The sequence below is a fragment of the Carassius auratus genome, chromosome 42 (genome assembly GCF_003368295.1).
Source record: "Carassius auratus strain Wakin chromosome 42, ASM336829v1, whole genome shotgun sequence".
NCBI lineage: Eukaryota > Metazoa > Chordata > Actinopteri > Cypriniformes > Cyprinidae > Carassius > Carassius auratus.
Window position 1 is genome coordinate 15309943 of NC_039284.1, and position 17227 is coordinate 15327169.

The following is a 17227-nucleotide window of genomic DNA, read 5'->3' on the forward strand; positions in this document are numbered from 1 at the left end:
ACATTTCCCATGCTTCATTCCACCAATCACAATCACCTGATAACAATCACACACAGCTGCCATTAATTACACACACATAGCACAATCATCCAACACAGTTTATAAGCATTGGACGTCCTTTCACACACAGCCGAGGATTGTTCTGCACGTATCCCTCCCCTAGCGATAACTGTGTAATAAAAGCTTGCACATGGATCCACACGTCTCAAGACTCATCAGTCCCATTACATAATCCTAAACCTAATTAATTTAATTAAAAATATATATAGAAATAAATAAAAAATATCTAAAATATGTATTAACAATAATAATAAATTATATAATAATTGGTCAAATTAATTACATCAAGATTTGCATGATGATAGAAATTCCTTTTTTTTTTCTTCTTCTTTCTTTTTTTTACAAACAAACATTTGGATGCATGATTATTACCTTTGTGAATAATTCATACAAACAAAACATACAAACAAATTCAAAAGTAAAACATCCCGATGCATGTCCATAATGAAATTATCAAGAAAATAATGTCATTATAATATTATAAATTAATCATTTGCTTTATGCTAAAAAAATTCTTTTGATTTTTACCCAATGACACATTGTTCCTGTCATATTAAATTGTTCATTTTAATTTAAATCTCTTACTTGACCATTATGTACAGACAGCATTGATTTTTACTCAGTTTTGTGTTGGTTGTTCACATATTAATGACAGAAGCCCCTATAGCTGTGACGGGGCAAAGGGTCCGATGCTGGATAAACATTAGTTGAAAGCATGCAGAAAGTTAACTTGAGAGAGTTAATAATTGATCAGTGTGTCTCTGATCCTGGTGAAATCCAGCTGGCTGAAGAGCTCTGAGTCTCATCAGTGGAAACATGTCAGACTCGTTGGTGTGTGTCAGTGACTATGAACGTCAAGCTCAAAGACTTTTACCAAAGGCAGTGTTTGATTATTATTTCTCAGGAGCAGACGAGCAGCAAACTCTGCGTGATAATGTAGCAGCGTTTGCCAGGTATGTGACCGTTCGTCATCATATAAACGTCTTCTGATTTGAAAACTTTCATTACAGAGAAGACATGAAGAAAGACATATACTGTAAGTGTGAATCTTTACAAAAACCTGTCGGGTTGACCACTGCACATTTAATGCAATGTGTATTTTCAGCTTTATTATTAGTATTTGTGAAATTTACTTGAAAATCCTTTACAAAAGTAAATCCTATAACAAATGTTAGTGTAGCTTACCTCCAAAAAAAAAAAAAAAAGGAAATTGTATTTTGCATTAAAAAATAAAGTACATTTTTAAAACATTAAGATGTTTTGCAAAGAGAGTATTTTCATTATAACTAAGTACAGTTTCCTTCTAGACATTTTTTATTTTATTTTTTACTTCGGATACTACCGAAGATAATTATATTACAGTTCAATTACAAATCATGCATCTGACATTACGTGCTATCAAACTGCTAATTTATGTATAAATCATATGATATATATATATATATATATATATATATATATATATATATATATATATATATATATATATATATATATATATATATATATATATATATATATCAAGAGGTCTATGACGTTTCTAACCATCTAAAATGAGTGGTGTGTCTTAGTGTAGTTAAAAATCTGGCCTTCTAACCCAAGAGTTAAAGGTTCAAAGATGATCTGATTCCGTTGAACACGTAAGCACACGTTTGTCCAGGCGTAAGACAATTTGATTAGAAATGAAAGTGTCTGCTAAATGAAAAACATATTGACAAGACAAAAGTATGAGCAAAAGAGCCAACTATTACCTGATAGCAACAAATATCTCTTACAGGGGCTAATTATCACATTCAAAATCTCACAGGGTTTAATTAAAGGCAAATTTATATTAAAAAAAAAAAAAAAAAAAATCTAAATCATGACATACTAAGAAATACTTATGACAAAAAAAAGAGAGAGAGAAATGAAGACGTGGTTCAAATTATGACATAAAAATTCAAAATTATGGCATACTAAGTCAAATATGAAATAATAGATATAAGAATGTGATAAAGGTTACAATTGACATAAAATGTCAAAATTATTAGATAAATAAAAATATAGTCATGGTTGTGATGTGCTCAGTCATGACTATGAAAATGAGATAAAATTAGACTAAAGTTGACATTATAACATGAATACATAATTATGACAAAAAGTTGAAATTGACATACTAATCATAATTATGATATAACAGTTTATAAGTCATAATTATGATGATTGAAACGAATACAAAACTACTCTATGATGTAAAAAGCCATAACTGTGACAAAAAGTTATGACACTTTAAATATACATATATATTTAAATATATTAAATATATATATATATATATATATATATATATATATATATATATATATATATATATATATATATATATATGTTTCACACATATTGTGACATATCATTATGTTGGCTCTTTGTGTCATACATTTGACTTTTTATTTCATAAATTTATGTTTTTCAATCGAATAATTTAAATTTTTTTGAATTTTTTCAAAGTATGATAAAAAAAATATATATATATTCGGCAGAAATTGGCTTCCATACTGTTACAGTAATGACATACACACACGCACATGCACATGCACACACACACACACACACACACACACACACACACAAAACTGTTAATTGAAAATATGTGATGCGGCATGTTGTCACACAATATGGGGAAATGTACTCACATTGAAAACCTGTTTATTGACATTTCTTTATCAAATTCAGAAAAGGACACTTTTTCCTGAAATATGATCTTCTGATTTATAATTGTCTATAAATCCTATTTAAAAGGTACTATATGTACAGTATATATAAACAAATATGTGAGAGAAATAAAACAACGTTAAAAATGACCAAACAGGTAATAACACAGAACTAAGTCATGAAGTAAATGGCATGAGTCAGTCTGTAATAGTTTGAGTCAGCCTATCACAATGTTGACTAGAATTACACTTCTTCTTAATGTTTCGACCTAATTTTAGACAGTCTCTCTGGGTTGTGTGGGGTCAGTTAAGGCCAGTTATAATTATGTGCGTTTATCTTGGCCTGGAGCGTTCGTGTGGGTGGGCAGACGGACCCTAGAGACCTAAACACGGCCTTACAGCAGTGTCAGCAAAGTCACTGTTCAGATGAGGAATGCCACTGTATTAGTCATACATATATATTAGTCATATATGCATATGTATAAAATGTGCAAACAAGACGTCCTTCCAGGTTACAAACACGCGTTGTGAAAGTTAAGTGAGCTGTGGTCAGACCCGATGAGTCATAGAATGAACACAAATATTAACACAAAATTGAGTGACCGTCAGGGCTGAAGTCATACACAACTCATGCAGGAAAAAAACAAACACTGAATCTATTAATAAACAGGGTTTCCAGAAGAAGTAGCTAGTTGCAATTGTGTTTCTTAATTCTTTTATTGAATATGTTTAGCTGGAAATGCTTTAAATCGTCTTTAATACAAATGCAGAATTATTATAATTTTTTAGTATAGGAACCAAATTTCGCAAATGATTGAGCCAAGACTTTTTTAAGAGATTTAACATTTAACTTTAGACTGTATTTCATGTATCAACATATAATCTATAATGGGACAACATGCCCCGCTGATCTCTTAAGGTCTCTTTAAGTAAAGACTTTAAGATTGTGTCTAAAAAATGACTATAATTAAATTACAAGTAAACTCTCCCATTCCCGGTTGCATCTATATTTAATTATTATATAAGGTTTTTATTTCTGAAATATGAATTTTGACTGCTGTGTCCTGCAGGTGGTGCATTTACCCTCGTGTGCTCAGAGACGTGTCCACAGTGGACATGTCCACCACAGTTTTGGGACAGAGAGTCAGTATGCCCATCTGTGTGGCAGCTACTGCTATGCAGCGAATGGCACATCCTGATGGAGAGACGGCCACTGCAAGAGGTCAGACACCAAGACACCATTAACTTCCTCTGACCACATGGTGGCGCCATTAGTCTTTCCTACATTCTACAGTATCTCCTGCCCCCAATCACACTTAAACAACCCTTACAAAAATGGATCACCGTTACCATAGTATGAGCTAATATACTATAGTTTCAGTGCGGCCGTAATATGGAAGTCCATTTGTGCCATAAAAAAAAAAAAAAAAAAAAAAAAAAAAAAAAAAATATCAAGTTATAATTATAAAATAAAAATCCAAAATATTTCTTGTCATGATTATGACATAAAAAGCTGCAATTATGACACGGTCGATTATGAGATAGAAATGAGAGATTATTACACGTATGACATAATTAAGTCATAATCAAGATGTGCTTTCATAATTATGAAATAAAATGAGATAAAAAGTCAAAATTATACCATAAAATTGTGAGAGAAAAAAAGAAGAAAATAAATGAGATAATGGTTGAAACTATTACTTAAAAAGCCAAAGTTATTAGTCACAAAGAAATAATTATGAGATAAGAAGTTGAAATTATGACACACTAAGTCATAATTATGATATAAAAGAGATAAAACTGATATGTTAATATTAAGATTTAATATATAAATTGAGATATTAAGTTATACTTCGTTATACTCACATGTTAAGTCATTATTATACAAAATAAAGTCAAAATTATTACAGAAGTCATCATTATGAGATAAAAAGTTGAAATTATGAAATTAAGTGATGATTATGAAATAAATGGTTAAAATGATGACATGAATTTTAATAATTATGAGATAAAACATCAAAATTAATGACATGCTGTACAAGTCAATCATGAGATAAAAAGTTTAAATGATCACATGCTAAATCACAATTATGAAATAAAAAGTAAAACTTAGGACATACTAAGTCATTATGAAATGAACAGTCACAATTAGGACATAATACTTAATATTTAATCTCATAATTTAGATTTTCTTAAATCTAATAATTTTTAGATTTTTTTTTATTTTAAAACATTGTATTTTTATTCTCTATATTTAACATTTTTTTATCATATATATATATATATATATATATATATATATATATATATATATATATATATATATATATATATATATATATATATATTTTTTTTTTTTTTTTTTTGCAGCAGAAATGGGCTTCCATACTATTCCTGTCAGTAATAGTGAATACAAAATGACCACAGTTTTATTGAAATTATTTAAATTCTAGTAGAGCTTAAGCAGAAACTTGTTAGCTTGGCACTTTGTGAAGTATCTGTTATCTCTGAGCAGATCCCACACACTTAAGGTCACACAGTTTAAGGATCACCCCTTTTTGAAAGTTGGAACCCATGACCATTCAGTATCTTGTGAGCCACCCCACCCCCCCCCCCTTATGACAATCACCCTGCTGTTCTGACTGGTCCTCTTCCCATCCACAGCCTGTCTGTCCTGTGACACGGGGATGATGCTGAGCTCATGGGCCACCTCCACCATAGAGGAAGTAGCGCAGGCCGCACCTGGAGCCGTGCGCTGGATGCAGCTGTACATTTATAAAGACAGAGCGCTGACTCAGTCTCTGGTCAGGAGGGCCGAGGAGGCCGGGTATAAGGGTATCTTTGTCACAGTGGACACACCTTATCTTGGCAGGCGACGTGATGACGTGCGCAACCGATTTAAGCTGCCCTCTCATTTGAGGTAAACGCTGAGACAACCACACGTCACGTGTGTGCGTGCCAGAAGCAAGCTTTACAGACATCGCTGGTTGTGTTTGTAAACTCACAAACACAGTGTGAATTGTTCATCTGATCTGAAATCAGAATACACAGAGTAACCCGATCTGAATCAACAACTGGTGATTTGAGTGTAACTTTTTCTGCTGCTCCGGAGGTTTTCTTTAGGGCCAAAGATTCACATGGTCAGATCTATAATTATATATTACAATTTTATGCTTTAGTTGCTGCATATCACTGGAAATATCAATGTTGTTGTTGTTTTTTTTACAATCAACGAGTGGTGAGTTCACTGCATCATCATTTTACAGCATCAAATTAAAGCCAAGACACATTGTTACAATTTATCCCAAGGAAACACCCTGACAACTGCTCAAAACTCCCTATATGCAATGTCATACATTTAGAAATGATGCTCTCTGAATTTTAATCACCTTAGCAATTGCATAACAAAGTCCTGGCAATATATATCAATCTATATTAAGAAATCTGCAACTTTACTCATCTTAGACACTGCATACCAATGCCCTGGCAACCACATAATGTGCTAACAGACTCTAGATGCTTTAATACTTACTTTTAACCCCTTAACTGCCACTCACATTTTTTTAACATAGACTTTATAGTGCACGATCCAAACGTACATTTGTATAACTGTAGAGCACTGTAGAGAATCAACGACTGGCAGACGATCTGAACGAGTTTTACTGCAGGTTTGAAAGAACACCCATCACCTGCCCTGAACGCCTCCCCACACAACCATTCACACCCTTCACAACTCCTGCAACCAGCCCTGAATGCCTCTCCAAACTACCGTTCACACCATTAACAGCTCCTGCAACCCATCCTGAACACCTCTCCAATCAAGCACTCTCACCATTCTCACCTCCTGCATCCCCCCTCTCCCCCACACCTGCAATTCAGATCAGCGAGGATGCGGTGCGCCAGGTCTTCCGGAAGCAGAAAAGGAAAAAAGCACCAGGCCCAGATTGTGTTACACCAGCCTGTCTGAAATCCTGTGCTGACCAGCTGGCCCCCATCTTCACACAGATCTTCAACAGATCGCTGGAGCTGTGCGAAGTCCCTTCATGCCTCAAACGTTCCACCATCATCCCCATCCCTAAGAAACCCAAAATTACAGGACTAAATGACTACAGGCCTGTGGCTCTAACGTCTGTAGTCATGAAGTCATTTGAAAAACTGGTGCTGGGCCACCTGAAGGACATCACTGGGCCCTTGCTGGATCCTCTTCAGTTTGCCTACAGAGCAAACAGGTCTGTGGACGATGCAGTAAACATTGGACTGCATTATGTTCTGCAACACCTAGACAGACCGGGGACTTATGTGAGGATCCTGTTTGTGGACTTCAGCTCGGCCTTCAACACGATCATCCCAAACCTCCTCCTGCCCAAACTAAATCAGCTCTCCGTGCCCACCTCCGTCTGTCAGTGGATCAACAGCTTCCTGACAGACAGGCAGCAGCTAGTGAGGCTGGGAAAATACACATCCAGCACCCGTACAATCAGCACCGGAGCTCCCCAGGGCTGTGTTCTCTCCCCACTGCTCTTCTCCCTGTACACTAATGATTGCACGTCTAAGGACCCCTCTGTCAAGCTCCTGAAGTTTGCAGATGACACCACACTCATCGGCCTCATTCAGGACGGTGACGAGTCTGCTTACAGACAGGAGGTAAAAGAGCTGGCTGTCTGGTGCAGTCTCAACAACCTGGAGCTTAACACCCTCAAAACAGTGGAGATGATCGTGGACTTCAGGAGAGACCCCCCTGCACTCCCCCCACTCACCATCATGAACAGCACTGTGACTGCAGTGGAGTCATTCAGGTTCCTGGGCACCTCTATCTCTCAGGACCTGAAGTGGGACATTCACATTGACTCCATTGTGAAAAAGGCCCAGCAGAGGTTGTACTTTCTCCGCCAGCTGAGGAAGTTTAACCTGCCACAGGAGCTGCTGAAACAGTTCTACTCCACCATCATTGAATCCATCCTCTGCACTTCAGTAACTGTCTGGTTCAGCTCAGCTTCTAAATCTGACCTCAGAAGACTACAGAGGGTAGTCCGGACTGCTGAGCGAATCATCGGTTCAACCCTCCCATCTATTCAAGAACTGTACTTATCCAGAGTGAGAAAAAGGGCTGTCAAAATCACTCTGGACCCCTCACATCCAGCACACTCCCTCTTTGAACTGTTGCCATCTGGTCGACGCTACAGAGCACTGAGCACTAGAACGACCAGACACAGGACCAGTTTCTTCCCTCAGGCAATCCATCTTATGAACAGCTTATAATAACGGCGGACACACTACACTTTATATTTATATACACACACACTTTATTTATCTAACACACATACTTAGTATACACTTAAATTTTGCACACAATATATATGTACATACATAACTTCATTTTGTAATATACTTTCCTACAATTGTCATTTGTATATTGTTATTCACTCTCTACTTATTTGTATTTTTTATTCTTTATTATGTGTTTTATGTTCTGTCGCTGTCATTCTGTTGTACTGCGGAGCTTCTGTCACGAAAACAAATTCCTCGTATGTGTACATACCTGGCAATAAAGCTCATTCTGATTCTGATTCTGATTCTGATAATTCATGAATGAAAACATTTTGTAACACGATACAGATGTAGCTTTTAAATGGTAATGCAATGTCTGATTTTAAAATGGGTTTTAAAGGATGAATTTTGAGATTTGAAGTTTTCAGTTGATATATATATAATTTCGGATGATTTCTAAAATATAATGAATGCAATGAAGATGTCTTTTTTTTTCCTGTTATAATGTAGATTTTTGAGGGTGCACATGAATCTATTACTTTTCCTACATCATTTAAAAAAAAAAAAAAAACATTGGTAAAATATATATTTGGGAGTCTTAGACCTTTCCAACAATATATAGTTTGTCAAGATTAGATTAGATTTAATTGTAATATAATGAAGTAAATGAAGGCGTCCCGTATACACCTATAAAGTGTAAATAATTGCAATATCTACAATATAGAAGCATCTTTATTAACACCTTTCTAGTCAAACAAATGCTGCATTGTAAACATTTCAGTTTTATTTAATGCATGTAAAAACTTTTACTTTTACAATTCTTGTGAGGTTTCTTCATAAACAAAACCTCAGTTTTCTCATCCTGTTGGACAGATTATTTTACAGGTTCGTCGTCCCTTGAAAACCAAAGCTTTATGTATTTATGGAAACAGAAATCTCTCTCTTGAACCGGGGAAGCGTACAGTAGATCACACCGCTCGTGGGGATTAATACTCCGTCAACACTCGCTATATTATGTTTCGTATGTGGGGAAACATTCAGATATCAGCGGTTCTACAGATATGCCAACAGCGGCCCACTATAAAAATGCCCTCATGAAAGTAAAGCCTTCCTGCTCCGGAGCCCACGAGGTGAATTACGGCAACTTGAAATCTAAAAAAGCATCACGGCCCCACCACTGTATATTTCAGCACAACTGCCTCCGTTTCCATCAGCGGTGACACAACATGAACTTCATCTCAACCCTCCGGGAGACTTTCTCTCGGCCGCACAAATCAGAGAGCAGCAGGGGCAACAAGGTGCCTTTGAGCGTGAGCTCTGCTGTTTGGATAAAACCCCGACCAAAAACAACACTCACAAGACTAATCCCATTTTGCATTCTCATTTTATTTTAATTTCTTTTTCCCCCAGAATGGCTAATTTCGAGACCCCTGATTTAGCGTTCTCCTCAAAAAAAGGTTACGGGGAGGACAGCGGCCTGGCGGTGTACGTAACTCAGGCCATAGATGCCACGGTGAAGTGGGACGACATCGCGTGGCTGAAGAGAATGACCTCGCTGCCTGTGGTGGTCAAAGGGGTTTTGACAGGTGAGCCATCCTGTTGTGTTTGGTGATTGGAGGAGCTGTCGTGTCATGTGAGCTTGTGAACGAAAGCGCTGACAGAATACTGGATTCAGACAGGCTTCAAATGCAGCAGAGCAACATAAATAACCTAACAAAGTAATAAAATAATAATAAACCTGCACTTACATCATCTGTGACTGTATCTGAAAGCTGTCCAGAAAACTGGATTCAGACAGACTTCTAATGCATCATGACATCATGTGTAATATCTAAAACAAATTAAAGTGAGGTTTAGAGACAGTCAAACAAAGATTTAGTGGCAATGTTTATTTTTACTTAAAATTAAATAAATTAAATTAAACCGCCTTTCCAAAACCCTAGGTCACAAATACATTAAATATGATAAAATATAATATGAATAAAATAAAATACAAATATAAACAAATATATAAAAACATAAAATATTTTAAAATAAAAACAAATATAAATAACATACTATAAATAAGATAAAATAAGTTAAATTAAATTAAGATATGTGTATCAATAAATGTACCCCTTTATTGAATTGAAAAATTTAAATTTATCTTAAAAGGTTTTTAAGATCAGTTTATTCATTTATGGATTCTTTAATGCACCAGTTTTCCAAAGAACTTCAGAATAAAAGTCCTAACTTTTTAGTTCTAACTGGAACTTTTATTTTTAAGCGTGTGAAATGCTCACAGAACAACCTATTTGCATAATCTTATCAGGACGACCCCCGTCTGTCAGCGAGGGGCCACTAATTAAAGATAATGTGTCATTTATCTCCCGTTAGGAAAAAGCAGTCAGTCTGTGAGCGCTGAGGTTATCTCAGAAATGTCTAGAAGCTTTACTTCAGTTATTGTGTCTTCAGATAAACTTTTATCTTCTCTTTGGCTCTGGAAATAGCACATTCTGTAAATATAAGAGAGCGAACACACACACACACACACACACACCAAATCTTTTTATTTCAGAGTAGAGCAAAGGATTTAAATCTGTTCCCTGACAAACTCAGAAATGTATGTTGAGGGGGGAAAAAGTAATTGGGGAACACCATTAGTTATTTTAGCTCATGTGTGGAACATAATTTTCCTTGAAAAGTGCATCCTTTCCTGTTGGCCTCGGCTGAAAGGAAAACGCTATTTAATCATTTTCGGGATTTTTCCGAACAGAACAGACCTTGGGAAATTAAATTACACTATGTAAAGTTAATTTTTCACATTTTCTGTAGCTGCTTTCCTTTGCAAAATAAATTGAGCAAGTCTTTGTAATGAGTAAATGCAATAGTAACAGTAATGCTTGAAATAAAGAAATAGTTCATCCAAAAAATTAAAACCTGCTTACAATGCTATCTGAACTGTAGATGAGTTTGTTTCTTCATCAGATTTGGAGAAATGTAGCATCGCATCACTTGCTCACCAATAAATGCTCTGCAGTGAATGGGTGCCGTCAGAATGGGAGTCCAAACAGCTGATAAAAACATCACAATAATCCACAGCACTCCAGTCCATCAGTGAATGTCTTGAAAAAGCTGAAAGAAATCCATCATTAAGATGTTTTTAACTTAAAACTGTTGCTTCCGGCTCAAATATGAGTTAATAATGCATAATAATGCTTCCTTCAGGGAAAATGTGGTCTGGACTGAATCAGGAGAGAAATCTGCACTGATCAAGCACCATTTACAAGCCAAAACACAAATATGTGGCTGCAAAAAGATGGACTGTTTCAGTGGAGGAAGCATTATTATGGATTATGGACTCAGTTTGAAGAAGAAAAAAAACCTGTTGATGGATTTGTTTCTTACAAACATGGACTGGAGAAGTGTGGATTACTTGTGGATTATTGTGATGTTTTTATCAGCTGTTTGGACTCTCATTCTGACGGCACCCATTCACCGCAGAGCATTTATTGCTGAGCAAGTGATGCAATGCTACCTTCCTCCAAATCTGTTGAAGGAACAAACCTATCTACATCTTGCATGACCCGAGGGTGAGCAGGTTTTTTTAATCCTTGGGTGAACTAGTCCTTTAAATACAGATAAATACAGTACTGCGTACCATAATTGCAATGTACCATAATTTCCCCCATGCAAAAGATTTTGCCTCCAAATTTAAGAATGAGAAAAAAAGCAAAACTGCTTGAGAAGAACCACAGTAATTAATGCTCTGCTCATGGTGAATCTTGCCATTTTAGCCGAAGATGCCAAAGAAGCTCTGAAGTATGGGGTGGATGGAATACTTGTGTCAAACCACGGAGCAAGACAACTTGATGGAGTTCCAGCCACCGTAAGTGTCTGTTGAAGAAATGAGGCATTATTGTTCTCCAGAGACCTCCAACCCACAAGTCCTCTTTGCAAACTATCCTCTGCGGCCTGTGAATTGCATCTTTGATAGTGTGAAATACGGTCCCTGGTTTACCAAACAAAGGTTTGGATACAACTGCAAGTTTTATGAGCACATAGTGGTCTTCAAAACTGAAGAACATCAACTGAGCGTGCAGAGCGTTCTGAATATAGATGCAGAGATGGTGTATCTGCTCCAGGTCATCCAACAATTGGGTTTTATCTTATGATCTATAATTAGTGCTGATGATGATTTATTGAAGCTCTATCCTTCTAGAACTTTCTGTGATAACCAATTATGGAGACACGATATATACTGTAAGACAAGAAACACAAGACAAAGTTTTGATAGTGAACATACTGAAAACGTTTTTTTTAAAAGAAGTCTTTTCTGCTCACCAAGGCTGCATTTATTTGATCAAGAAAACATTAAAACCTGTTAGCCTTTCGTCCTGAAAGCTTCTCAACTCGCACGTGTCAGTGTTTATGAATAGATTAAATGAAACGGGACAAATTTAATCTTGACAATCTATGTCATTATAAAGATCTACGACTCAAGCATCGACAACAGATCGCTGTTTTTCCAATGGAAAGCTTATAAAGACTGTATTTGCTACATTTGTGTAAGCAGTACACATAAAAAAACAAGCAATGAAAACGCTGTACATACCAGATCCGTCGTAATAACGAGTCATAAACACATCCACAGCTGTAAATCCAGGTTAAGTTAGAAAGGTAAGGGTCCACTCAATTACATCTCATGAAGCACGTTTAGTCCAACGAAGCAATAACGTTGTAATATGGATCATAATTCCTTTGTTTACGTTTAATTTCTTCAGCGACATATTTGTTTGTGTCCGTTATGGAATAACTCACGGTTGGAAACTGCGTCTTGGTAGTAAAAACACGGCCTGGTTTTGCAGCGTACAGTGTCACAAACAGAATAATAAGACGATCCACCGGAAAAAAGAATGAATGAAAAATAGGCGGAAGTCAGTTTATTTGAATTTGGCGCTCTATCCTGGGAGCTGGTGACGCGCTCTGACGCACCTGTCAGCTGATGGAGGCGGAGCTTACAGCGATCGCATTTTCCTTTGTTTTTTTATTTTTATTTTTAAACAGTTTTTATATGTGAGAGAGTGTGTTTTATGTTGAATGTGAATGTATCTGCATAATTACCATCTGTTTGAGTGCAAATCAGCACAAATCAGCTCACTATAACTGCATAATTGGCAAAGTTAAATCTTTTTTTATTGTTCTTATTATTCTTATTTTTATTACTCAAATTATTCTTATTGTATTTTTCTAGTGCTCAAATAAATCACTTATATGATGTCTAAGTTTCTGTCTAGTGTTTTATAATTGAAAAAAAAAAACTATGCAGTGGTATGTTTACTGACTAAATAGTTTGTAGAAGCTTTCAATATTATTGGGAAATATATTTTCTTATATTTGCAGGAGTCTCATTTTTCATTATATTTTATTCAGATTTTAAATAGAAACTCATGAGACATGTGGCTTTCAACCCATTATAAAGTAAAGCCCAAAGGGTCTTCTTTCCAAAGACACCAAAATTATGTTTGTAACACACTGAAGTGGGAAACTGTTACAATTATAAGTTTGGTAGAGCACTTTCAGCTGTGAGTCCCATAATGGGGGGTGCTGGCTAACAGGTTAAAAATAGTGAAATATTATTAGAATTTCAAATAATTGTTTTCTATGGGAATATTTTGTAAAATATAATTTATTGTTGTTACGCAAAGCTGAATTTTCAGTATCATTACTCCAGTCTTCAGTGTCAATGGCTTCATGAATCATTATAATATAGTGATGTGCTGCTCAATTAAGAAACATTTCTGATTATTATCAATGTTGAAAATAGTTTTTACTGCTATATATTGTTGTTGAATTGTTATAATTAATTACATTTTTTTAGGATTAATAAAAATCTTTGATTAATAAAAAATTCAAATGAACAGCATTTATTTGAAATAAATAATTTGAAACATCATAAATGTCCTCACTGTAATTTTTGATCAATTGAAAGCGTCCTTCATGTATAAAAGTTTTTTTTTTTTTTTACTTTTAATCTTACCCTACACTACTGAACGGTAATTTTTTACCAAAAAAGCAGCTGTAACTGCTTTCAACATTAATAATGATCAGAAATGTTTACTGAACAGCAAATCAGAATATTAGAATGATTTCTGAAAGATCACGTGACACTAAAGACTGAAGTAATGATGCCGAAAATTCAGCTTTGATCACTGAAATAAATTACATTTTACAATATATTCACATAGAAAACTGTTATTTGAAATTCTAATAATATTTCACTATTTTTAATGCATTTTTGATCAGATAAATGAGCAGAAGAGACTTAGTAACCTCCAGTAATGTGATGGTGTATGTCAGTGCAGATCGACGCTCTGCCTGAGGTCGTGGAGGCTGTTGAAGGAAAGGTGGAGGTCTTCATGGACGGTGGGGTTCGTAAGGGCACAGATGTGCTGAAGGCTCTGGCTTTGGGAGCAAAGGCTGTGTTTGTAGGGAGACCCGTCCTGTGGGCGCTCGCCTGCGAGGTAAAACACAGTAAATATTGAATTACTGGACATGCATTAGTTCTGATGTCTTTCTGTCCATAGGGTGACAAAGGAGTCAGTAATGTTCTCCAAATACTGCGTGAGGAACTTCACCTTGCATTGGCGCTTACAGGTAGATCGGTTTGAGCACTACTACTGTACATGAAAAGTATTATAAAAATAATAAAAAAAAAAAGTAAAAAATATAAAAAAAAAGTTACTAAATATATTAAATAAAATAATTAATTAAATTATTTTAATTGATTTAAAGTAAAAATAATTACAGTAAAATGTATAAACAGAACTACGTACTATATAAAAATATTGAAAAATACTACTTAAAAAAAATAAATAAATTAACAAGTGTATTTGATATTGTTTTTTCTGTTTGTTGTCTTCTGGCAGGATGTCTCTCACTGAAGGAAGTCAAAAGATCCCTTTTGAGAAGATCTGAACTCATTTCAAGGTTTTAATGCGCTGGGGGATTTCATGTATGTCTGTGACTGGACCGACTTGTGTAAATCAAATGAACCCAGAGGATTTGGGCACGACAGATTTAGCATCATGAATAAAACATTTGTGCAAGTCATTCGTGTAAAAGTTGGAATAAATGCATCAAAGGCGTGTGGTTTGTACAGACGTACCCTGCCTGACAGCAGTAATCCTTCCTGTTTACTGGAAGCAGGCAATGTTTAGTAACCCAAACCAGTTTTGTGACTCTTCCAGTTTTCTTCACTGTCCGGACACTGGGAACAAAACGAAAAGGAGATTTTAAGGCATAATTCACCTAAACATGAACCATGCAGGGTTATTACTGTTAACTAAAACTTATTTTATATATATAAAAAAAAATATATAAGCATATTTAAAAAGATATTTTGAAAAAGAAGACTAATAACAATGGCAAAAACACATTGCAAATTACTGAAATATGAACTAAAATAAAAAAAAAATTAAATGTAAAATATGAAAGTTAGAAAAGTTAGAATTATGAAATATGAAGTCTCAATTGCGAGAAAAAGGTCAGAATTGTGAGAGAAAAATTCTCAAAAAATTTTTATTCCATGGTGTAAACAAACAACTAATAAATAAATAAATAAAATAAAATAAATGACAATACTAAAAAAATAATAATATAATTGTTAGCAAAAAAATCGGAATTACGAGACAAAAGTCTGAATTATGAGATAAGTGACCTTTTACCTCACAATTACCTTTTTTATATTTTTATCCTGTGGTGGAAACAGGCTTCCACAAAAAATAAAAATTAATAAAAAATAAAAAAATAAATAATAATAATAATAATAATAAAAATAATAAATAAATAAATAACAATAATAATAATAATAATAATAATTGCTTAATAATTTCTATTAAAAATTATATAACACAAACATTTTGCCATTGTTTACTCATTGTCATTTCGCAGCTATTTTCCACACAAAGATGCATATGGTAAGAAAATTTTATACTTAAGAGCAAACTGTTTAATAAATGCAAGAGCATTTGTCGTACAGTAATACATTTCCTCTAAAAGAAACAACAGTAAATGACTACTTCATAATTGATGTTACTGTTGTTTTTCCTCCATGCATGATTTCCTCGTACAGTACTTGTCATTTGTATTTCTCTTTTTCATTACAGTAATGTGAACGGTTTCCCTGCCGTACAGTTGCTGCAGCAAGCTTCTCATGAATATTAATTTCCCCTCCACGGGGCCCTGAAGGCAAACAGGTTTGTGAGAGGTTCAGAAAGGTCACACACAAGGCACGGGGTTTCTTTACTAGCTCTTTCCATGGCTGAACCACAGGACCTGAATGAAGCCATTATATGCATTTACTCTCCACAGGAAAACAAACTTTGTCAGGGTCTGTTTATTAGCACCTAACACTTTGTTTGAACCACCTACTTGTGTGCAGGGGCCAGAAAGGGGAAGTGAGCTCCTGCTACTCTTTATGAGATTTCAAGAGGTTTCACATTGTTTACCTGCAACCTAAAAACTAAGATGATAAAAACAGTGGCTCCAAATGATTTTGCATTAGATACAAATGTTTAAAATCAATTGCATATGCATACAGATGATCTCTTGCTTTGCTGCTTTGTTATCCAATGCAATTATATTTACAGTGGCTATATGAAAAATAATCACCCTTGTTGATCTCCAGCCGTCATATCACTAGTGAAGACACACCAGGTCACCAGTTATCTCAATATAACCTCGCCTGCAGGCCGCTGAAATAGAGCTGCATTGAAGGATATCATTTAGAAACACTGTGTGGCCATGAAGAATCTGAGCGAAAAGCGCCCGCATCACACAGCTGTTATTCTAATTTGTTTGAGCGTTTGCAAATAGCACAGAGACCGCATCACCCATAAAAGTTAGCAGAGGTTTCGCTTAACAAGACGCTTTTGTCTGACCAGAGGAGGGCACTTGTTCAAACACACAAACCAAAGTGAAGAAAACAAAAGTGGCTCATCGAGAGAGAAGGAACTTCTCCGCTCATGGCACCAGCACTGCATGCAGATACTCAGAATGGCATACTACAAAACTACTATTTTTGCAACAGTATTGTGGGAACAGAAAATATCTAGATTACTTACTAGTAAAAATTGGCTTTATAACCAAAGCATGCTGTGTGTGGTATAATTCATCCCATGATGCAATGCACTCAACGTCTTACATCACCAGTGCAGTGTTGTTAGTAC

The 17227-nt window shown here is 35.2% G+C and overlaps 1 protein-coding gene across 2 annotated transcripts; it reads left to right on the top strand.

Annotated features, from left to right (window-relative positions):
- The first annotated feature begins 834 nt into the window (after positions 1-834).
- On the top strand, positions 835-15110 carry LOC113060809 (hydroxyacid oxidase 1-like). Of its 2 annotated transcripts, XM_026230009.1 has the most exons (8): positions 836-1013; positions 3821-3972; positions 5415-5670; positions 9429-9604; positions 11795-11886; positions 14363-14521; positions 14585-14654; positions 14927-15110. In XM_026230009.1, the coding sequence occupies exons 1-8, from the start codon at positions 877-879 to the stop codon at positions 14992-14994; spliced, it is 1110 nt and encodes a 369-aa protein (XP_026085794.1). In that variant the 5' UTR covers positions 836-876; the 3' UTR covers positions 14995-15110. The 2 variants fall into 2 exon arrangements, 1 of the variants encoding a protein (XP_026085794.1); XR_003278297.1 differs by lacking the exon at positions 14927-15110 and having other exon boundaries at positions 835-1013; positions 14358-14521.
- Positions 15111-17227: the final 2117 nt, after the last annotated feature.